This window comes from Rousettus aegyptiacus, unplaced genomic scaffold, assembly GCF_014176215.1.
Source record: "Rousettus aegyptiacus isolate mRouAeg1 unplaced genomic scaffold, mRouAeg1.p scaffold_m13_p_8, whole genome shotgun sequence".
Taxonomy (NCBI): domain Eukaryota; kingdom Metazoa; phylum Chordata; class Mammalia; order Chiroptera; family Pteropodidae; genus Rousettus; species Rousettus aegyptiacus.
In genome coordinates, this window is record NW_023416311.1 from 21,283,669 (window position 1) to 21,308,524 (window position 24,856).

At 35.2% G+C, this 24,856-nt stretch overlaps 1 protein-coding gene and 1 pseudogene across 6 annotated transcripts in view; both read left to right on the forward strand.

Moving 5' to 3' along the window:
• Positions 1-24,856, forward strand: part of RABGEF1 (RAB guanine nucleotide exchange factor 1) — a 55,002-nt gene that overhangs the window by 27,181 nt on the left and 2,965 nt on the right. For 3 of the 6 annotated variants that reach the window (XM_016138525.2, XM_016138526.2, XM_036225874.1), the window contains exons 4-8: positions 6,584-6,753; positions 14,265-14,346; positions 15,250-15,382; positions 17,674-17,765; positions 22,379-22,635. In XM_016138525.2, the coding sequence (XP_015994011.1) occupies positions 6,584-6,753; positions 14,265-14,346; positions 15,250-15,382; positions 17,674-17,765; positions 22,379-22,635 (734 nt within the window). Of the gene's footprint in view, positions 1-6,583; positions 6,754-14,264; positions 14,347-15,249; positions 15,383-17,673; positions 17,766-22,378; positions 22,636-22,837; positions 23,925-24,856 lie in introns of those variants that run through there. The other 3 variants (XM_016138527.2, XM_036225875.1, XM_036225876.1) reach the window with 2 other exon arrangements.
• On the forward strand, positions 6,764-11,545 carry LOC107507438 (annotated as a pseudogene).

The following is a 24,856-nucleotide window of genomic DNA, read 5'->3' on the forward strand; positions in this document are numbered from 1 at the left end:
AAGAGAGTCCCCCCAAAATGTTGGAGGCACATCAGAGACCCAGAAGCCAGCATGAATGGGTTCCCACCGGCCAAATTGGAGTATCAAAATAAATCAGAACAATATAACTGATTGAATAAAATAATAATCCATTAGTCCATCTTACTAGTAACATAAATAATTAAATAAAAGAGAAGAGAAAGGTCTTCTTTACCAAAGAATGTTGAATAATTAATCAATATAAAGGGACGATGGATATAGAAAATCATTTTGCAATCATCATAAGAATTGATTCAGGCTGGTTTCATCAATGGGTGCTAAATCTGGTGTGAGAAGGGACAGTTTCCTGAAGAACAGGTTATGAACATGGTCTCAAATGAACCCTCATAACTTATTTATTTACAACAAATAGAGAAATAGTAACTATATAACTCTGGGAGAAGATGGACATTATGTGCATCCACGTATGATACTTTGAAAATAGCACAACATGAAGTATGTAATATCTAAACTGAAATTTATAACCTGAATTCAGTCATGAGAAAACGACAGCAAAACCCAAATGGAGGGGCATTCTTTAACGTGACTGGCCTATATTCTTCAAAATTATGAATGTCATGAAAAATGAAGGCTGAGGAATGTTTCCAGATTGAAGAAGACTAAGTATACATGACCACTAAATGCATGTGTGACCCTCAGTTGAATCCTATGTAAGGAAAAAAAAAAAGCCACACACTTAAAAAATAGCTGTACTGTTGTTATGTAAAAGAATGTCCTAGTTATTAGGAAATACTCATATTAAGGGGTAAAGAGCATAATATATACAATCTACTTTGAAAATATTTATAAGAAATAATACAGTTATGTAGACAAATCTTAATGTTTTGCGAATCTAGGTAAAGAGTATAAAGGAGTTCTTTGTAGCAATCTTGCAGCTTTTCTGTAAATTTGAAGTTATTTCAAGGTTTTAGAAAGTAAAACTATAACCCTTTAGCATTTAGTGCTATCCCAAAACCAGAATTTCAGATGTTAATTAAATAGAAGCATGGTGTTAATTACATTGTTTGAAGGATCACTAATGAATAGCTACTTAATCCTGAGGACCTGGTTGGTGCTTACATGAAACTGAGGTGAAGATTCCCAAGTTGACTTTGGAACTGATTTTATAACTGTGCCTGTTTTTACAATTATTTTTCAAGTACAGGTGGTTCGGTTGCCTTTTCTCATTTACTCCAAAGATTGTTTATCTTGTAAAATCTTTTATAATGTTTTCAAATGGAATATACTTGGAACCTGATCAGTTTCTGCTTTTTATTGATAAGGGCACGACGAGTTTTCCTTGATACCAAATATGTAGTGTCTTTATTCTCCAGTACCACTGGGTGACCAATAATTCTACAGAGAGTCAATACTGACCCCCACGGAGTAAGGGCTCAGTCTCACAAGACTTTCCCCATTTCAGACACCAGTCAAAACTCCCAGGATTAGGAACACTCATACTTCAGACCAACTAGCTATAAATTGGGAGTTCCCACCATCCTCTCCTCAGGTTTGATAATTTGTTAGAATGACTCACAGAACTCAAGAAAACACTGTATTTACTCTACTTGTTTATCGTAAAGAATACAACTCAGGAATAGCTGAATGGAAGAGATGCATAGGGCAAAGGAGGAGATGCTGAGCTTTCATGCCCTCTTTTGGCATGCCATGCTCCTAGCACCTTGATGTGTTGACCAACATGGACACTCCCCCGAAAACTGTTGTTAGGTGTTTTTATTGAGGCTTCATTTTGTGGGTGTGATTGATTAAATCATTGGCTCTTGGTGATTAGAGATCCCAGTTTCCTCTCCCCATTCCAAAGTTGGGTCAGGGGTGGGACAGTACTGAAAGTTCCCACTAGGTTGGTTTCTCTGGTGACTAGCCCTTATCTAGATAGCCTTAAAGCTACTAGGGGCCTAGCAAGAGTCACTTCATTACTACAAACTCAGATATAAAAGAAAGAGATTTGTTATGAATAAAAAATAAAAGATGCTCCTCTCACCCTTATCACTCTGGAAATTCCAAGGGTTTTGGGAGCTTTGTTGCAGGAAGCTAGGGACAAAGACCAAATATATATTTTTTATTATAGTACAGCTTATTTGCCTTTTATCTATATCATGTAACTATAGTCAGAAAAACTGAAAAAGTCAGAACTATACTATTCTACTAAGCTGGACTTTTTTGTTTGGATATGTGTGGGCTTTTAGTAATTTTTTATCATTGAGAAAAAAATGTCTTTTTAGTACTAGAAGTAACATTAATTATCTTTATTACATTATCATGTTCTTTTTTTCATATTGGCATTTTCAGGTTGTCTTTACTCTAACAACCATTCAAGTAAATTTAGTGATTTTGCTTTTACAGGTTTGTTTTTTATATTAAAGATTTAATTTAATTTACATGTGATCTGCTTTGCATATAGCCTTACTGAGTAGGTACTCAGCTGACACTCATTGATTGATTTTAATAGGAATTAAATAGATGCTATAATAATAGGAGGGACATCATGGTATGGTTGCGAAGAACTTGGACTTGGGAATCAAACAGATCTGGCATCAAATTTCAGCTTTTCCTCTTACTGACTGTGTAACTTGAGAGGCATATAAGTGATTTAACCTCTCTAACTTCTGTATTCATGGCTTAAAATGGAAAACATTTATTACTTATATGGCTTCAGGAATCTAACATTTTTAAAGGTTAATGAGAACATGCAATAAAAAAAATCTGTCTGCCATGTAGTTTTAGCTTCACAGTGAAATGGAGCAGAAGTTTCAGAGATTTCCCATATAGCCCCTGTCTCCACATATATACAACCTCCTCCATTATCCACATCGCCCACCATAGTAGAGTGGTATATTTGTTACAGTTGATGAACCTGCATTGACACATTGTTAACATCCAAAGTCCATCATTTACATTAAGGTTCTCTCAGTGTTGTGCATTCTGTAGATTTGGACAAATGTGTGACATGTATCCACCATTATAGTATCATAGTATCTTCACTTATATTTTATTTTCATTTACAATTTGAAATAGGATTTTAAAAAATCCAAATTATCAGTCTTTGGAGAAAAGTATTTGCTGGGAAGTAAAGGGGGGAGTATGCACAAGTAAAGCAATAAAAGGACTGTTAGTTTTGATACCCTCGATTGGTTTACAGACCTCCAAAGTCTCAGAGATTGGTATCCCTTTAAAGAGCCTTCAGTCTTCTCTTTGGTGGGAGGAGGCACTTATAAGCCTAGTAAAGAGCTAGGGCTTTGGAGTAAAGGCACATAGACCTGGTTCACATTTCAGTCTTTTCCACTTAAATAACTGCAACATTATGCAAATTGCTTAACATCTTTAAGCTTCAGCTTCCTCACTTGTAAACATCATTAAGGTACTACCTCACAGAGTTGTGAGGATTATACCAAAAGCGTTAGAAAAGTCCTTAGCACATAATAAATATTCACTATATGTAAACTGTTATTTGTCAGATCGAGTGTATATTTTGTTTTTGTTGAGTAGAGTGTTCTATAAATGTCAGATCAAGTTGGTTGATAGCATTGTTCAAATATTCTGTCTTTATGGATATTTCTTATTACCTCTAATATAAGTTGCCAAGAGGAGTGTCGAAATTTCCAAATTAAATTATAGATTTTTTTTTAGCTCTTTTAATTCTAGCCATTTTTGCTTCATGTGTTTTGAAGCTGTGTGATTAGGTGCATACACATTTAGGATTGCTATGCCTTCTTAAAGAATTAACCTTGTTTTCATTGTGAAATGCTCCCTCTTTATCCTTGGTAATGCTCCATGTTCTAAAATTTACTTTGATATTCATAAGGCTACTTCAATTATTATTGATTGATTGGTATATCCTTTTCATGTCTTTAGTTTTTACCATATCTCTATCTTTAAAGTGGATTTCATATAGACAGCATATAGAGGGATCTTTTTTTTATCTAATCTGACAGTCTGACTTTTAATTGGACTGTTTAGACTACTTATAGTTAATGAGATTTTTGATAAGATAGTGCTTAAATTTACCATTTTGCTCTTTGTTTTCTATTTATCTCATTGGATTTAGTTCTTTTTCTCCTCTTTTCCTGACTTCTTTTTGATAGATTATCTTTTATGATTATATCTTTATCTCTACTATGGTTTATTCACTTCTTCTTTCCTTTCTCCCTCCTTTTCTCCCTCCCTTCTCTTCTCCTTTCCTTTTGGGGTTGTTCTGAGGTTTACAAAATACGTATTTAACTATTCTACTTTTAAATAATAATATACCACTTTATATATAAGAACCTTACCAACAGTGTTCTTACATTTCTTCCTCCCATCCCTTGTTGTCCTACATTTTACTTTTACATATAGATCCCACAATCCATTATTATTACTTTAGCCTCAAACAATTATCTTTTAAAGAAATTTTTAAATGAAAAAATGTCTTTTATATTTGCCCACACATTTGGCATTGCTGTTGCTCTTTATTCCTGGCTGTTGGGAAAATGAATTTTTCTCAGCCATGTGTGCTGTGGCTGTTGTCCTGCCTGCTCCTTTACCCAGTCTTGGGTAGTTTTGTCGCATACATGTGCAGTACTCAGAGACTCAGGGGAACCCTTTTGCAGTCTTTTCAGTGCAGCACCATCCTCTCTGTATTTTGCCAGGCCACTTCCAGTAACTTCGGCCTCCCTGCACTCTACATAATTTCCCCAATTCAGCAAGTTGGTCCTGTTTGAGTTACCTCTCCCTGTGATGTGGACTAAAAACTATCCCTATAGTGATGTGGGGCACTTATAGGACTTACCATGATAGTCCCTTCTCTCCAGCGTTAGTTTTTCATCTACCTGTTGTCTACTGTCTAAAAACCATTATTTTTTTATATTTTATCTGATTAAGGGAGTAGAGTAAACCCAATCCCTGTTATTCCATCATGACTGAGAGTAGAATTATTAGATCGAATTAAGGATTAAATTCCAAGTATTAAAGAACTTTTTCCAGTCATACAGGAAGTAAAATACTATTTTTGGTTTTCCATATTGATAAAAACAGTGTTTCAGAAAAGATGCTGCCAGTTTTTGTTTCGAGCTGAATTGTACCCGATTTATTTTTTTGTTTAAAAACAATGGGTAGTACATCCAAGTGACTCAAAAACAAAAGGTATATAATTCAGTCCCTCACTCATCTAGTTTCCAACGACTACCACCACCCTTATCCCACATTTAGACAACCTTTGTCATTAGTTTCTTGTGTATACTTCTGTGCTTTTATAAATACATATATTCTTATCCCATTTCTCATATTTTATGTAAAAGCATACTGTGCTTTTTTAACTTGATTTGGAAAGATAACTATAAAGTGCAATTTTGTTCTGCTAATAACTTGATAGTACAAGTTAGTAGGGGGTAAAGGTGTTTTGCTTTAATTTGAACATAAGTCCAACAGTTTATAACACATTAGTTTAGCAACCAGTTATGTAGTAAGATGTGGAGTCTTTAGTTTGCCACATCTAATAGTATATTCTTTTAGGTTATCTCCATGTGTTTGCCTCTCTTGAATAAATCAGTCACTCTATTAGGAATGCCTTTATTATCTTAAAACATTATTTCAGCTACATTGTTAAAATATATCTCAAGTACTAAAGTTTAAAAAATAAGATTATAAGAAATTTCTCTGAGAAAATATGTAATTGGCTGATTTTAATACCTTCAAAAGATACTTTTTCTTCTTAATTATCCTTTTTGTGCTAAAAGGGAATCATGGGTGCATGAGGTATCTAATTCCTTACAGGTATTGAATTAGAGAGCACAATTCAAAATCAGGAGGCTTAGAATGTGATGAGACCAAGCAATAGTTCATGCTTTCTGAGAGTGCTTACTCTATTACAGCTTTGTTACCTCTGTGCTATAAAGGTCCCATTTTCCTTTAAGTGTATTTATTGAAGAGGGAAAAGAGTTGGGTGGCCAACTGATTAGACAGTATTTTATTTGCCCGTATTGCCTCTTTTCTGTATGCTCTATCATAATCACTATGGTACTTTGAATGTATTCTTCACTTTCAACAGTATGGCTTGAAAACTGAATAGTGGATAAATAATTACGTGTTAGTCTCCACATAAACAAATTAGCCTTTGTTTACCTTTTTGGCAAGTAAATGGATTTGGAAAGTTATAACATTTTATAAGTCATCTAACATTTTTGTGTTTCTACTGATTGTTATTTTATTTGTTGATTATTTTGTAAACTCGTGCAAATGTTTGAAAAAGTAGTTCAAGATAGTGCCATTTCAGTATTAACAATTAAATGTATAGATCAAAGCATGATAGATTTTGGCTAAGAAAATATGAATAGAGCAACTTTTTATTTGAATAGAGATACTTTTAGATCGTATTATTTTATCTACTTTATTCCTACTCATAAAGTAGATTTAGCTTACTTTAAGGAAAGTTGTTCAAATATTTAAACATAAAATAAGAATTCAAGTTTAACTTTGATTAAGCATGATTTAAATAATCTTAAATTAGAAACTTAAAGTAATTTCATGCATGGATCTTCTATGTAATGAAACTTATTTTTTATTTGCCCAGCAGAAATTCAGGAAGCAAAAGCTCCCAGTCCTTCCATAAACCGGCAAACCAGCATTGAAACGGATAGAGTATCTAAAGAGTTCATAGAATTTCTCAAGACCTTCCACAAGACAGGCCAAGAAATCTATAAGCAGACCAAGCTGTTTTTGGAAGCAATGCATTTCAAAAGGGTAGGTTGAGAATAACCACTTAGAAACAGAATTGTGGTTTTAGGAAAGAACTTAGAGATAATCTAATGCAACTGTCATTTACACCTGAGAAAATCAAGCTCCAGAGATGTTAAGTTATGCAAGAAATGTTATGTACCAAGTTAAAATCTGACTCCCATACTAGTACTTTTCTACTGCAACTCAATGGTATTGGATCATCTTTGCATGGAAAATATGACATCCAAGACACTTTTATTGCCTATTTTAGTAATAAGCCTTCCTAACTTGTCACTTTGTAAATATTATAAACTGCCATAGTAGACCTTGAACTCTTAAGTAGCAGTTGGTAGACTAGTAACAATCATTTTAGCATATTTTTATGTTTGTTTTGTTTTGAATTTTGATTTTTAATTTTCCTCTCCTTGCTAAGGTAGAGAAGGGAAAGCTAGAATATAGATATGGAAAGGGACCTTACCAATTATTTCAGTTTTAGCTTTCTTATTTTATAGATGGGGAAATAGAGAGCCAGAGAGGATAAGTAATTTGTCTGAAGTTACACAGCTAGATTCTGCCAATGACAGAACTAAAACTAGTGTCTTCCACATGTATGTCTTTAACTCATAATTTCAGTTACAAAAATTTGTAAGACTACCTATAAAAGGACTCATCTTTAGCAGGAAACACTGTATCTGCACTAGGACTTAAAATTCTTTCTCTTCCCAAAAGGGAAATTTTGGTTAAATTTTTTAGCACCTACATAATTCATGCAACACTGCAGTATTGCAATGTAATGCTTTACTGTTCAACAGATATTATTGTTTGCTAAAACTCTTCTGAAGCTGGTTTATTTTTCCCTTTTTTCTTTTTTGTTAATCTTATTAGATCCTTAATATTAAAATTTATATTGTCTTATAGTCCCTTTTTATATTCTTTAAGCTGTTTTTCTGTTGCAAACAAGATAGGCAACTACTCATCAATGCAAAATCCATTCATGTTGAACATACAGTTGTTATCAGCTACTTTCTTGTTTTTAGAAGTCACCATAGCAAGAATTTAAATTTCAGTGAAAAAAATGGCCAGGGGGTTGGAGGAGTGCATGAAGAAGAAGCTAAGAAGAATTTGTAAGGTTTAGTTTTTTAATCTTATCATTACAAAAGAACTATAAGAATCCCACTGTGAGAACCAAGCTTCAACTAAGTCTAAGTGGCCACAGATCCAGAGACATATATGGTCACCAAGGAAATGAAGGACATATAAATTTCTTTTGTCATTTGGACAGAGCCTTATGTGCCCAGGGCAATTTCAAAGCATTATGTAGAAGTTAACCTTCCCTGTCATAACTAGAACACTATTTTTTTTTTTCTAATTTAATCAGTACTCTGGCTTTGCAAAGAATTTTTTTCCACAAATTTATTTATACGTAAACATTTTCAAAACACATATTTAGAATGTAGTTAAATCAAAGTAAATAAGTCACCTAGAGAAACTAATGCTGCCCAACTGTTTAAATCCTGCCCTTGCTAAGTGTTAATAAATCCCTCAGATGCATTTTCTCCTATTCTGAAACTATAGCCCGCCCTATTTTAAAAAGTGTATCCTGTGTCACTCTCTACTTCTCAAAATACTGACCTTTTATTTATTGGATATTGCATTAAAGCACTTTAATAAACAAATTTTCTGGGTTTCTCAATTCAGTTTTTAAAACAAGATTCCTTTATTAGCTGTCGTTCAGATATGCTTTTTCCTTCTTAAGGAAATGATCAAGCACAACATAAGACCTTTTACTGCCTTCGCTGTTCTTTTCTCAGTGTATATAAATCTGATATTGATTATATTATGGAAACTTAAATTTTTTCTGATATTAATTCTCTTGAAAAACTTTCTCTAAACCTGACTGAAGAGAAAAAAATATTATAGTTTAAAACATGGCTATATCTTCATTTATCTTCTTTCCCCCCAAATAAATAAAAAGATATCATTCTATACCTTAAAATGATTTCAGTATTCTAAACCATATGTGTATACAAGAAGTAATTTGCCCTGCTATATAATTACTGTTAGGAGAGAAGAATTACATATCTAACACAATTTTCTTAGTTATGCTAAGAAAATTAGTGGGGGAAGTAATCCAGGTCCCAATTTTAAAGTTAGAAGCAGCAAGGATGAGAAGTAAGGTAACATGACAGTGGGAAAACATCTGAGCTAATGGAATCTATATATCATAAGAAACAACAGTAGATAAAAAGAATAAGTTGATAACTATGTTAAACGTTATGAATGAATAAAAGTAGTCAAGACTTTGTTACAGAATACAATGATGTGTGGGAGAAAACTTAAAACATTATTGAGGGGCAGCCATGTTGTCAAAATGGAACAGAAGAGAGAGATTCTCTCTACAGAGATGTTTATGGAAGAGAATGTCAGGTTAGAAGAATAGCTGAAAGAGACTGTGGAAAAATATAAGTGAGCTTTGGCAGATACTGAGAATTTGCTACAGGGGAGCTCAAAATGGTGGAGGAGGCAGATTACATGGTATTTAGGGTCTCTGCAAGGACTTGTTAGATGTTGCAGACGTTTTGGAGAAGGCCAACACAATGTGTTCCAAAAGAAGAAATTAAAGATGATAATCACCTCACCTGAAGAACCTTTAAAAGGGCCCCATGATGACTGAAGTCTATATTCAGAAAGTGTTCGTGAAGCAGGGCTTACTCAAGTTGAACCAGTTACGATCCAAACTGAGCCACATCAGACCCTTGCAGGCATGAGGCCTTGTTCCACATGCTGGTTGATAGGAAAGAGCTGGGCACAGTGATGCTAGTTAACAAGGTAGGGTACAAGCTGCATGGGCACACCTCAAGACCTACTCTGGTGACCTGGGTGAAAGAAATTTAACTGCCTCTTGAAGAGTTGTGTTTTTTGTTTTGTTTTGTACTTTAACTAGCTGCTATAACTCTTAAAAGTCTGGTTCACTTTTCTTATCTATGAATACTTTTGACTTTTTCCCAAACATTGTTTGAAAGCCCAAGTAACCAGCACTTAAACACATAATCGTACAGTTGTATCAGTGAACTTTAATTCGGAAGCCTATTCCACTGATTTTCAGGACTGCATGCTTAATAGCTTCATATACTTACAGAAGAGGGCAACAGGACACTACTGAACCTCTAGAGCATCACAACCTTGGCCCAGAGGGAAACATTGTACTGGACAGTAAACAATTTTCCCTTTTTTTCTCTTGAGGGAGACCCAGTCTCTGTGTTTCAAGGCCATTTGTTATATAACTATCTTTGAAAAGAGTACAGAACAAAAGTAGTGCCTCTCCTCACAAGATGTATGGAAATATAAAAGATCTATTTAGAATTGTCTCCCAGTATCTTCATAGTATTATTATAAGGCAGAAAAATAATAAATGGGCACATTAATTCCTTCTTTCATTCAACTAATATTGAGCACTATCCCTATGCCTGGTTATGCTATAGGGACCGAGAATATGGTGGTGACATGTTAGTCAAGCTGATATATTAGTAGAGGAAATAGACGATAAACCAATTTATAATATAACATAGTGGTAAGTCCTAGAGGAATCTGAAGCAGAATAAAGGATAGAGTGGCAGGGGAGTTATTTTACATTATAAAATAAACATTGTAATGAAGTGTAAATCTACATAGAAATAGAAATAGAAATATAAAAAGGAATTTTCTGAATTATAAAATTACAATGATTGCGTAAAGCTGTGGGAGGAATAAATGATCTACTGGCACCAATAAAACAGGCCAGTTATACCTTTAAAAGGAGGTCAGTGTTTCCAGCTAAAAGTGAATACTAGTGATAATCATAAGAATGAATGTAGTTTATGCTAAGTGTTAAGATTTGTACAAGTGAATGGTAACCATATCTAAGCTACCTAAGTAGATGAGTAGATAATCCATTGCAAGAAGGCATAAAATAATAAGTAAAATTATAGCATTATAAAGGAAATTAAAATGTCACAGTTAAAATGTTGAGTTCCCATATAAAAAATTAAATTCATAGGTTTAATAGTAAAATAAATTTTATCTCATAAACTCTATAATGGTAGTCTATCTTTTGTTATTTAAATCCAGTTTGCTTATTAGAAGGATTTGAGATTTATAAAATGATTTAAAATAAGAATGAAAGAACAAGGGAATGATTGATGATATTTAGAATTTATAAACATGTTCTTATGGACATGTTCTTCATATAGCTGCTGCTATGACTCTACACATGAAAGTCCAGGCATAATATTAAAACTAGTTCTCCGAAGAAATGTTTTCAGTGGACCTGAACTTGTCTGGTGATCTAATTTTGTAGAAAGGCAAAGCGTAGAGAATTTATAATATAATATCTTTAGTTGATTTATAGATTAGGGCTAAATAGGAAACAAAAGTTTGGAGTCTCATTAGGAATTGACAATACCAAAAGGAAAGCCACATATTTGACATACCCAGTATGTTTTTTTAGAGACGCACCCTCCTACCCCATAGAGGCAACAGCAGGAGTATGGTAAGTAGGATTAGGATTTTTCTTATAGATTAGTGATGGATCTAGTTGGTTCCCACCACACAGCATGAAGGAGACAACCTTTGTCATGACCATCGCTAGAAACATCTCATCACTATCATCTTATACAAGTACTAGTATGAAACAAGAATACTTACTGCTGCTACCACCATACCTATTTAGGGATGATCTTTGAAGATAGTTGGAATAAGAAAAAGAAGTGAGAGATTTGCTATATGTCCCATGACTTGGCCCCATGTCTTGGTCCTATCATAGAATATGATTATTTGCATTAAGCTGAATGTTCTCTGAGCATTTTATTAATCTTTTTATATTATTGCCTGTTACAGTGTCTGGCAGTTCTAATCATGTAATAATTGTTTCTAGAATGGATAGAAATATAAATTTTAGGAAGCTCAGGAAAAATAATCTTATCAGGAAAATCCAAGAGAATGCAGTGGTATAAATTTAGCAACATGGCGAGATAAAGTCTACAAAATTTAGTTACAACATGACATGCCAGTGATAAAAAGCCTAGCACATTCTTTAAAAATAGCAACTTAAAAGACAATAGTAATTAATAACAATCTAGTATAAAAAGAGGTTTGTTCAAAGAATTAAAAGACTAAGGATTGTATCTAGGATCTAGCTGAGGAAAATAAAAAGTTTCTGAATACTTTGTAGGTCAATGTGAACACTTAAAATACAATCTTTTGGGGAAGGCAGAGGAGGTTTCTAAATCTATCAGATTTTAAAATATACTCTAAAATAAAAGTAATCAACTATATGTGATTTTGATGTTAAAAAACATATAGTATATAAATCAGAATTCCAGAAATAGCTTCAGTTTCTCACATTCGAATCATATGACAACTGGAAAACAAAGGAAAACAGGTTTGTTTTTTACTAATTGCTACTAAAAAAATACGGAAGCTCGTGTACAGATTACTTAAGGTCTTCTGCTTCATACTGTGTACCTTACATTCCAGCCATTTTAAAGAGCTAAACATTGAAAAACTTGGAAATAGCTTAAGATATTTATTTTACCTGTAGAAGGGGAACTGTTGAAGAATTATTCTTAATAACCAGGTAAACTGTCCAATAGTATTAACTTTTTAAACATCTGTACGATGAACAAGTTAGGTAAAGTGAAAAAAACTGGGAAATTGAGGTGAATATAAGTACAAGGTTAACATTACAAAATATATAAAATTTACTAAGGGTAGTACCTAGTTCTTAATAGAAAAAGGATCAATTCCAGTTCAACCAAATGGCTCTTAACATAAATGAAACAGTAACAAGAGCTGTAGTCAAGGTGGTCACAGAGTGTTGTGAATGCTGTGAGACCTACAAGGTTATTTTAAGGGAATGAGAGACATCTTTTTAGAGGAGATAAGGTATGAACTGAGCCCAAAGGGTGATAACTATGGGACTTCCTTGAGTAGCTGTTGGAGGATGAGAGAGGAGTAAAGGTAATCTGGACAAAGAATAATTTCACAGTATCAGAGAGGTGGGAAAATTAAATGCAGATTCTCAGAACAGTAGGTATCCTGGCAGGGAAATGGGAAGTAGGATATAGTGTTTGGACTGAGTGTACTCTTCAGCATCCATCTGATGGATAGCTTGGAGGTTTGAAGCACAGTTTGACTAGATTATAATTTAATGTGATCAACTGGACTGTGGTGTGTAAAAGATGGATTGAAAAATAAGAGAGATCAAAGGTAGGGAGAGCCACTAAAAAGGGGAGGGGTAAAGTGGGCCCAAACCAGGAAAGAATCAGAGGAAGAGACATTGTAAAGGCAGGTAAGGCAAGGTTTGGTTACTGCCCCAACACTAGGACATCCTTTCTGAATTAAACCAGAGGGCCAGGGTCTGCATATTTTACCAGGGCTTCATCAGCCCTTGGCATATGTTGTCATTGGCCTGTGCAGAGGCAGCCTGTGAGAAACAGTCCTATGGAATTTGTCTTGGGTCTTATTAATGCCCTTCTACAGTGACATCTTTATGAGGATCCCTGGAAGAAATTTCTGACTTTGGTGTCTGAATTTTACCAAAGAATTATTTAGCTTTATATTTTGGAGTCTCAATTACATGAGTATTTTCATTTTAGTGATGATTGCTAGAAAGTATAGTTAGAGACAGATTTATGGGCTGACTATTGAGTAAGTTTTTTATCTTCAAGGAATCCATTTTTGTGTTTTCATTCCTAGCTTTACTTTCTGTTTCCATGTTGCTGTTTTTCTTTAAATCACCTTATAGTTTGTCGAGATAAACTGTGTTTATCTTTTATGTAGATTTCAAATATTCTTTGGAAGAAAGTGGAGAATAAATATATATATTACACCTATAAAATCAGTAAAACCAAATAAAATTTATAAAGCCCAGTGTTACAGGGGCCATGGAGAAATAAGCGCACATACATGGCTGATGACTGTATATTGCAGTTTCTGAGGATTGTATCTAGCAATAAATAGATGCTTAAAGCTATAAAGTTGTTCATACTTAGAAACTATTAATGCCACTTTTGAAAATGTATCACACACACACAAAATAACCCATAAGAAACAGTCGCCACACAATGGTTTATTGCTATATTACATACTAGTGAAGAATGGGAAGGAACCAAAATGCACAGTAGTAGAGGATGGTTTAAAAAATTGGTTAATATAATAAAATGTTATATAGTCATCGAAAATGGTTAAGTAGATTATTAGATAAATAGAAGTGTACATAAACATGTAAATTATCAAAATATTCATTATATCCATGAAGAAAATATACACACACAGACACACACACACACACACACATACACACAATGAAAAGAAATGAGAGGTCATGGGATTTTGTAATTAATATTTATGGATAGGGGTTTTTTCCCCTTCAGAGTTAATATAATTTCTAAGTACTTTTGAGATGTATCATTTTGAGTGGGTTTTGGAGAATTCATAAAATGTAAAGCTTTTTTCCTCTTCATCTACCAAGCACCTTCTACATCTCTTTGTTTCAGGATTTAAGCATTGAGGAACAGTCAGAGTGTACTCAGGATTTTTACCAGAATGTGGCTGAAAGAGTGCAGACTCGTGGAAAAGGTAATACTTTGTTAGTCTGCCATTAAGGAATTGCTGGTAGTTGCACAGGGCCAGACTGCTGAGTCTCTTGGCAGTTTCTCCTTTCTCAGAAGGCCTGGCTGGTGTTCCCACTCTGCTTTAGAAATTACTCCAACATTCTGGTAGTTTATACTTAGCAGTGCATTTGAATACCACCATGTTTATTATTCCTACGTAATCAGAACAATTGAATAATTTATTGAGCATCGTTTAATAACTTCATTAAGAGTAGAGGCAGAGTTGATTAGCACCCTTTAGGAGGCTTCTAAGTAAAACCTCAACTTGGAATTACTATCTTGGTCAGTTATTTATTCATGATTATGTATTCTTTATGTGGGTTGGGGTAGGAACAAAATTGACAACTGATTTAGCACTTTAGGTTTTTAGGAATCTTTCTTGAATTTGACTTCCATTAATGTTAGATTTGAGGATGTACTTAGCATACATGTATACCTGAGAAATCTGCCCCATATGTATACTTTGGAGTGATCTCTAAGGTTTTATAGTAGGCCTCAGAGAAGTGAAAAGGTGAGTCTTGCCAGCAGTCATCAGTCTTGGAAATTTCAAGTGCATTTCTAATGTAGCAGTGGAGAGCGACCCATACTAAGGTTTCCCTACTAGAGTGTTAGGAAGACCTAACACCTGTTAGGTCCTGCCAGAACAGCTTAAGTTAGAAGTAGGAATTCTGTAAAAGGCAATCCCAATGATGAAGTAATTTTTAAAGGGTATTTTTAAATATAACGTCTTATATTTTTGTTTCTGAGTGTGTTTAATATATTTCTAGCAAATTAGTTTTCTGCTATGTAGAAAGTACTATGAAAGCATACTCGTAATTTTAAATGTCCATCTTTACCTTGAGCTTTTATATCCATCTGGATATTTCAGTGCCTCCAGAAAGAGTTGAGAAAATAATGGATCAGATTGAAAAGTACATCATGACTCGTCTTTATAAGTATGTGTTCTGTCCAGAAACTACTGATGATGAGAAGAAAGATCTCGCTATTCAAAAGAGGATCAGGTAGTTGATTGTTTTGCTTTGTCTTGTTATATAGTAGTTCCCCCTTATCTACAGGGGAAACATTCCAATACCTCAAGTGGAAGCCTGAAATTCAGATAGTACTGAACCCTATATATATCGTTTCCTCTGATACATACATACCTTTGATAAAATTTAATTTATAAATTAGGTACAGTAAGAGACTAATAAAAACGAATAATAAAATAGGACAATTATAGCAGTATACTATAATAAAAGTTATGTGAATATGGTCTCTCTCTCAAAATATTAAGTTGAGAATTACCCCCTTTTCACTTAAAGGAAGCTCCTTACAGCTTCTCTTTGGCATTTCTGAATTGCCAGCATCAGTACTCTTGTGCTTTGGGGCCATTATTTAAGTAAAATGAATGTTACTTGAACACAAACACTGTAATACCATGACAGTTGTTTTCATAACCAAGACGGCTACTAAGTGACTAAGGGGCAGGGACTGTATACAGTGTGGAGATGCCGGACAAAGGGATGGTTCACATCCCAGACAGAGTGGGATGGCACGAGATTTAATCACACTACTCAGAACAGCACATAGTTTAAATAAACAATTCTAAAATTGTTTATTTCTGGAATTTTCCATTTAATATTTTTGGACCGTGTTTGACCCTGGGTAACTGAAACCTTAGAAAGAAAATCTGTGGATAAAGGAGACTACCATACTGCCTTATATAATAGGAAGAGGTTTCTAATTCATAGCCACTACACATTCCTAATTCAACTCATTCTAATCCACCTTGTCCAACTTCACCCAAAGTCAACACACCAAAACATTTCTTCTTCTTAAACATTGTTGGAGTAGAATATCATGCTACTAAGTGATCAGTGGGCAGGTAGAGTACACCATGTGAATATGCTAAACAAAGGGATGATTCACATCTTAGGTGGGACAGTGCAAATCACACACACTACTCAGAATGGCAATTTAAAACTTATGACTTGTTTCTGGAATTTTTCACTTAGTTTTTTTTGGACCACAGTTGATTATGAGTAACTGAAGCTGCAGAAAGCAAAACTGTGAATAAGGGGAGACTTATTTACTACTGTATTTATTACTAGCTGTTGGAAGAACACATTGTGGGAAAACAGAGCACTTGAATTTTAAACCTTGAGAGCAAGTAACAGCTAAGGTCCTGTCATTCTTAGCATATGATCTTTGTGGTGTCAGAAAGAAAAGGAATATGGCACATTGATAGGAAATGGCTCAAGTCATCATCTTACTTACCCATCTGATTCCAAGCAGCTTTAGATAAGAACCATATTTGATGTTTGAAATTCTTTCAAATCTCCAAAATTCTAAGGAGGAAATTTCATTATTTTCTCTTTTCGTTGTACTATCTTGTCAGGCAGGGAGCAGTGAATAACCATATCAATGCAGTGCCATTTTTTTTCATCTATACCAAGGTTGCTTGTTACTCAGCCATTCTCCAATCACTTTCCACTAGCACTGGGTTGATAATACTTTGCAGAGCACCCGGTTTTCCATGACCAACAGAGTAAGCCTCAGTTCTCTGCATTCCAGTGGCACGGAAACACTTAGGAAATAAGCTTTCGAATTTGGTGACTGGGCAAAGACTGAGCATGATGAGGTATTTTTGGAGGAGAGAGGCCAAGGAATTTCAAATGGAGTTCCCAAACAGTGAGGCTGGTAATTGGTACTTTCTGGTGTCACACTACAAGTGAGAACTTGATATTGGAAAGATGGAAGGTAGAGCCAGAAGTAACTAGATGGGCTTTGGACTGAGATGAAGAATGAGAACGTTAAATAAACAAGTGGTGAAAATCAGCGGCAGAATTTTTGGTGTGAAGTTATGATGCAGTCAGGGAACTCAGTGATTCAGGGTGAGGTGACATGTGACACATGCTTGTTGCACTCTTACACAGGCTCTGGTATGCCTCAAAAGTTGAAGGCAGAAGACTAATAGGACATTGATGGTGGTAGACAGCGAGGACAAGAAGCAGTAGATTCCTCTCAAATCATTTCCAAATATCTAGTGCTTTTCAGACTTAGTACTATCTCATTTTAAATGGTAAAATTGCCTTATGCTTTTCTTTTGATAAATACAAAAGAAAAGCCTCATTTTTGGATTTTAGTTAACTTTGGCACATCAGCTAAGCTCCTAATACATGCTTGGGCCTAGGATTCTTGAGTCATCAGTGGTTCACCCTATTTTCCCATAATGAAGGAAATGACAAATTGACAAATGACTAAAGTCTATTCTTTAAACTTTTTTTTTTTTTTTACTATCTTTCTCTTATAGAGCCCTGCACTGGGTTACACCTCAGATGCTTTGTGTCCCTGTTAATGAAGAAATTCCAGAAGTATCTGATATGGTGGTGAAAGCAATTACAGGTCAGTGAAACTGCCAGTTTTTATATTTGGATGTTTTCCCCTTAAAGTTAACATTATATTTTATTACTCTATACTTATTTCAATGAGCAAAAAGACAGTATTTCGAAAATGCAGATTGCCAAAGATATATTAGAATGTGGTAAAAGCGATTTGTAAGAGAGTTAATTTCATGAATTTGAAGCATTCTTATTAGCAGATAAACTGCTTTTCCCCTTCACTTTACATGACCAAGGTCTCTTATTTCTTGGGTATTGAACTAAACTAAGGTCAAATAAAGCTAGAGTATATTTCTTTTTCTCTTCTCATTTTATTTTTTAATTAAATTTATTGAGGTGACATTGGTTAATAAAATTATATAGGTTTCAAGTATACGATTCTGTAATACATCATCTGTATATTGTATTGTGTGTTCACCACCCAGCATCAAATCTCCTTCCATCACCATATATTTGACCCTCTTTATAGAGTAAATTTCTTAAAATTCAGTTGCATTTATATATTCAAAATAAATTTGGAGTAGGGGAGGGAATTGGTGAGGCAAGGTAGTCCCCAAGCTAGAGCTACATATTAAAATGATGCCTCTAACTGGTTGTTAATCAGAAATTTGCTTTGAATTATTTTTTTTCTTTGTTCAGGAAGTATATGAAGTGTCCTAAATTAATATGGCTCTGCCATTCTGGATAGGTCCAGGCACCTAATAATGCTTCTGTTTCTTATTCATAGGAATAATTCAGCAGAAGTGCTACACAAACATTTAAAAAAACAAAAAACAAACAAACAAACTTGTGATTGAGAAGACACCCAGCCTTGGCCAACTTCTCTAGGAGAAGAGATGGAAAGTCTTGCACATTTAAAGATTATTAATGGAATTCTGCTGGAAAGGAAAGTAGGTTAGCTAATGTTAGCAGGCTATTGTTGGAGGCAGGCTATTAAGTAGACTCCTTTGGTTATAAGAACCAGAGACTCACTCAAGTAACAGGAAGAAATGAGGATTTGCTTAAGATATCAGGATCGAAAGGGAGGCAGGACTCTGACAGAAACAGCTCCGCAGCCTCTCTGTGGATTCAGCTGTCTGCTGTTAACATGAGTCATCCACTTTCTCAGGTTCTGCTTTCCTTTGTATATCTGATATAGGACAGGGCAAATTCCCCTGAGTGGACCTGCACAGAGAGAGAGGGTTCTTTGACTGAGTGTAAGAAAGAATTCAAATGAACTTTAGAATTAGAGTTAAATGAAAAGTTTATTAGTGAAGGGGTAATGCTCAATAGACAGAGCATAGTCTCCTTTCAGAGACAGAATGAAAGAGCCTGAGAGAAACTCAGAGGGACAGATAGAGGGACAGACACTGAGAGGGACTTAGATAAAGACACAGAGGGACCCTGAGTGTTCAGGGAATTCATTTTTTATATCATTCTTAGTTTCTGCAAATTACAGTTTAAAGACTTTGTTCACCCATTTTCTTTTGATGGTATGGACATATAGCATGAAAGAGGCAGAATATGTAGCATGAAAAGGTAAGAGTATGTAGTGTGAAAGGCCTGCTGGCAGTTCCCAGCTTTTGATCCCTATGTTCCCCATGGTTTTAGCCGTAGGAAATGACTGATTTTATTTTCCCATGTAGGATGCCACTTAAAGACTCTGTTTTTCAGTTTTCCTTCCACACCACAGTATGAGGAAATAGTTTGTTAGCAATCCCAGCAGAAATCTTCCTTTGTTCTGTAGGTTTCCTGGTGGTCTCGCTATAGGGCTGATCAACATTTTGCAGTCTTTGAATATAACTTGATTAAGCATTTTAGTTCTCTTACCTCCTCCCTACATTATTTCTTTTCAATTTAACTTCTATTATTAAATGAATTATTCTTTTTAATTCTCTGTGTAGTCTAGTTGGCCTAGCTAAATACTGTCATCTTTGTTGTTCAAAGCTTTTCTAGTAGGCTACATCATAGGTTCAGTGAATTGAGTCCCTTGGGTCAAGGCCCACCCCTACTCCTACCTTTCACTCAGGGAACATTGTAAGAAATTGAAGGTGAGAGCCTCTCAAAAACCTAGATGTGGACCTTTTAGACTTTTACCAAGTTCAAGACCAACTGGTTTGTGTTTAAATTACTCCAAGAAATTTATGTTGAGGACTCTTTTATGAAAAGCCACAGGACAGACCTTGTAAAACCAGAAACAAAAGTGCCCAACTGTTTACTTTAAAATAGAACTAAGAAAGAGGATTTCAATACATCAACAGTTTGTTAATAGAATTTGAGAGGTGAAACTTTCCTCTCAAAGCACCTGAGATGGAGTTTCAAGAGATCTTACAATAAAAAGTCAGCCACAAAATTTTAAAAACCTTGCTCTTTTCATTTTAGCCCTAACATCCTGCCCATTCAAGTACTGACATATTCTACCTCCTTGAAGAGCAGAGGTTATGTGATTACTTGCTTCCTACTCTAAAATTGTCAGCCTCAGTATGGGAGAATTTAGAGAGGATGGTCTATAATAATGGTTTAAAATATGAAGATATCAGTTAAATTTCTCCAAGTCATCCCATGTGCTACTAATCAGCAGTTAGTTTTGTTTATAAAGAGACCGCATGAGGCATTTTCCATTTTAGTTGACATCTATCATCTAGTGGGTAGAGGCCAGGGATGCTGCTAAACATCTTGCAGTGCACAGGGCAGTCCCTTAACAACAAAGAACTTTCCAGCCTAAAATGTCAGTAGAGCCCAGGTTGAGAAAACATGACCTAGAAGTACAGCCTACTTTGTTTCCAAACTCCATTAAAGATAAGTCTAGCTATCTGCTAAGATAGTATCTATCCTCAACCCTGCCTTTCCTACTAATCAAAAGTAAAATCCTTGGACAAAAGACACAAAGCAATTGTCTAAGAACTCTGGAAAGTAAATAGTAACCGGCAGATTGGGGAAGGAGAGCATTACTAGAAGAATGAGTAATACAATAGTGAATTTCCTATTTTGTTTGCTTTTCCTCCCATATATCTTAGTTTAGACTTTAGGGCCGTGCAAATCATGGAACTGCACATCAGGATCAGGAGTCCTAAAGGGTTCCAACAGAACAACTTGTTTCAGGCTAAAGGATACTTAAGAAGGGGAGTGGGGGTTGCTGCAGGATGAAGAATATGGGAGAAATCCCTTGGATTTTGGTTTTTTTCTTTTCCTTCTATTCTGTTCTTTACACTCCTGGTCCTGCCCCTGGGCAGTGGTAGCTACACATGCATCCAGATAAAAAGTAATTCATTTTTTATTTACTTTAAAACGCAAATAATAAAGATTAATGGGAAAATGGTTAAATGGTTAAAATAGAAAATAACCAGTGATAAAGGCTAAATAAGGTAAATCAAAGTAGAAAAAATGATAAAAATAAAATTTTTCCCTAATCTTTTTTGTAATAAGTTCTTTTTAAATAGAAAAGGAAAAATAGACTGAGTGAGGTATAATAACAATAATTACAACTCAGAATTAAATTAAAAGAACTAATAAAATAAATGAAAGTTATATAATTCACAAAATAAACTTATAAAGAGGGGAGAATAAAAGCATTAGTAAGTTAAAATAAGGCCTCTATACTCTCCAGTGTTTCTATCCCCCACATATGCCTGGTGGTGCTGTGAGTGTCTTCCAGGGAACTGACCTCAGAGATAGGACCTGAGAGCTCCTATCTGAAACTTATTCCTTCTCATGGCAAGATTTGCTGTCAAATTTAGCTGCCTCAGCTATTTTCTTTCATGATGTTCCAGATAGCAAGCAGATATGTACATCCAAAGACACACTCCCTCCCCCTTCTTGCGTTATTCTAACAGTGAGTTTGTACCCATCTTTTCCTCACCACTTCCTAGTCCTCATAACAAAGGGGGCATGCATATTAAGAGCCCAACAGTTGGACAGAGTGGTAGTGAACGGCAGTGAAATAATTTTTTTCTGAGAGAAAATGTTGCTTATGCAATTAAATTTATACCCTTTATCCCATTTGCTCACCAGCAGGTTATAAGTGTCTTAAAGTTTCTGTAGATGTTTATAGCTGGTGGAGATTTACATGCCCTGAGGATTGACTACTGTGGACCTCCGTGTGATAGGTTTCAGCCTCTATATTTTGATATCTAAAACAAAAATGCTTTGTATAGTAGCCTTATTTCTGAAAAGCAGTATACAAAGTAAAGATTTCTAAACTGAGTTTTACACTATATTAAGAGGAATAGAAGTAGTAAAAAGACTCTTCTCCATAGAACTCATAAGAGGTTTGCTATCATAATTAAAATAATAGATTTTAGATTCAGTTAGACTTGGTTTCAAATCCCCTCTGTTACGTGCTGTCAGTGTGATCTTGGGCAAATCATCAGACTTCTCTGAACCCCAGTTTTCTTATCAATAATAGTATCCCGTGCATCATCTGAGGATGAAAACATATGCCAGTAGAGCATACTGGCTCATGATCATGTGTTCTGTGCTCTAACATTTACTGTTCTTGCCATCTAAGTTTTTCATCTAAGTTAACTGGTAGATAAGGGGGTTGCAAGATTATCTCTGTAACTTAATAGAAAAAAAATGATTATCTTAATGTTTCTCTTATGTTATTTTTATTGGAATAGTGTCTTTTCTGCTTTATAGATATCATTGAAATGGATTCAAAGCGTGTGCCTAGAGATAAGTTGGCCTGCATCACCAAGTGCAGCAAACACATTTTCAATGCCATCAAGATCACCAAGAATGAGCCAGCTTCAGCCGATGACTTCTTACCCACTCTCATCTACATTGTTTTGAAGGGAAATCCCCCACGCCTTCAGTCTAATATTCAGTATATCACCCGCTTCTGTAACCCAAGCCGATTGATGACTGGAGAGGATGGCTACTATTTCACCAATTTGGTAAGTACGGGGTAATAGGTAAGGAGAGAAAGCCAAGGTACATAAGGAAATGTTTCTGGTAAATTGTCTACAAAGACAATTTAAGGTACTTGAATCTCCAAACCTCCAGAAATGTGTTGTGATTTATTTTTACATCCTAAATTTATATTCTTTTTTGTACCTAATTTTGTGTTTTTCTTTTTTTTTTCCTTTTCCTTTTTAGTGGATTCCCCAAAGCGTATAAGCTTCAGGTCCCTCAAAACCTGGACCTGCCCTCTTATTACTCATCACTATCAGTCATTGTGTTCACCTACCTGTTACTGTATTGTTAGCATATGGGGAGTGTGGTTTGCAGGTGGAGGGACTTCAGAATGCTTTTTCAAAGTGATGTTTGCTCCATTATTTGCAGTGTTTTTCATTCTTCTAGATATGTGGTGGTTTATACTCTACAAAAAGACTTTTAGTGACCAAAGTACTCATGTTCATTAACAAAAATGAAACATGCACTTGACTGCTAGAGAAGAGCCTTTGGATTCAGTTGTTTATCTAGAGAGTATCAGACAATCTGAAAATTCCGAGAAGTATGGAAATGGAAACATGGTACTAGGAGATATGAAGCAAGACCAGGAGGTATTTGAGGGTAGCCCTTGTTGTTGACAGTAGAGGCTGCTGGTTTCCTACACTGCAGCTTCCCAGCACCTTGACTTACAGCCTTAACTATGTTACACCTTCTTTTTTCATCTTGTTCTTCCTTAACTCAGAGTGGGCTTATAGTCCCATTTCTCCAATGAAACTGCTCTGGCAAAAGCAAAAAATCTGCCAGTTGCCTTATTCCATGGGGACCTCTCAGTCTTCAGTTTAGTTCACTTCTTTAACACCCTTGATGACTCCTTAGTTCTGGAACTTCTTATGTCTCTTGGCTTCCATGATTCCAGTACTTCTTGTTTCTTTTTAGGTTTTGTGTCCTCACTTCCTCTTGAATTGTGTCATTCCCTGGGGTTCTGTCCTCTCTGCATTTCTCTCTCTAGGCTGTCTCCTCTGGTCACAACTCTGTTGGTCACCTGTTTTGACCTCACATTGAGCTCCACTTCCAGCTATTTGTTGTGCCTCAGATTTAATTTGTTCAAAACTGAAACTGCTTCCCCACCAAATGTTTTTTTCTTTTCTAATATGTAGTTGACCCTTGAACAACATGGATTTCAACTGCATGGGTCCGCTTATTTGCAAGTTTTTTTTTAACATCTGATCTTCCTAGGTGGTCTCCCTTCCAAGTACTAACCAGGCCCAATCCTGCTTAGCTTCCTAGGTCAGATGAGATTTTTTTCAATAAATATTTGAAATGTATTTTCTTTATGATTTTCTTAATAACAGTTCCTTTTCTTTAGTTTATTGTAAGAATATAGTATATAATGCATATAACATATAAAAATATGTTAAATGGCTGTTTATGTTACGGGTAAGACATCAAATCCAGTCAAGAGAAGTCTACTAGTAGTTAAGTTTTGGGGGAGTCAAAAGTTATACTTGGATTTCTGACCGTAAGGCTTAACTTCTGTGTCGTTTAAGGGTCTATATACACTGTTTCCATTAGTGGCAATATTATATATCCATTCACCTAAGCCAGGAATGTTAGGCTGGTCTTAGAGTCCTCTTCATCCCAGGTAAAGGGCTGTAGCAATTCCATACACAGTGTGAGCCCATATGGAAGAGTCAGATGGGCATGATCTCATCAGAAGATTCATTTTGTAATAGATTTGTAAAGTATTCCTTAAAGATGATTTCCTTTTTTATGTGTAATAGAGTAGGATCTTGTGAATGAGTCTCTCAGAAATTCAGAGAGCTACCTATTTCCCCCTGATTATATTACACGTTTTTCTTGCGAAAATAGTTTTAAAAATTTTAAATGGTATGTGTTTCTTGTAGAAATATCTGATATAAGTAAATATAACTGATATCAGTTTCACTGACCATTAGCAACAGACCTATGAACTAAGCTGGTTACATGTGTTACATTGTTTAATTCTCACAAGTCTGGGTGGGATTCCTCCATTTTACAGATGCAGAAACCTCATAGAGCTTATGTAACTTTCCTAGCGTCATACAAATCTGCCATCAAGTGACAGGTGACAACTCAAGTTGCCTGATTTCAAAGCTTTTTCCTTTAACCGTACGATGTAAAATATCTCTTGAGCCCCAGCGGACCGTGCGCCACACCAGTACCTGGGGGCACACCCAATGGCTG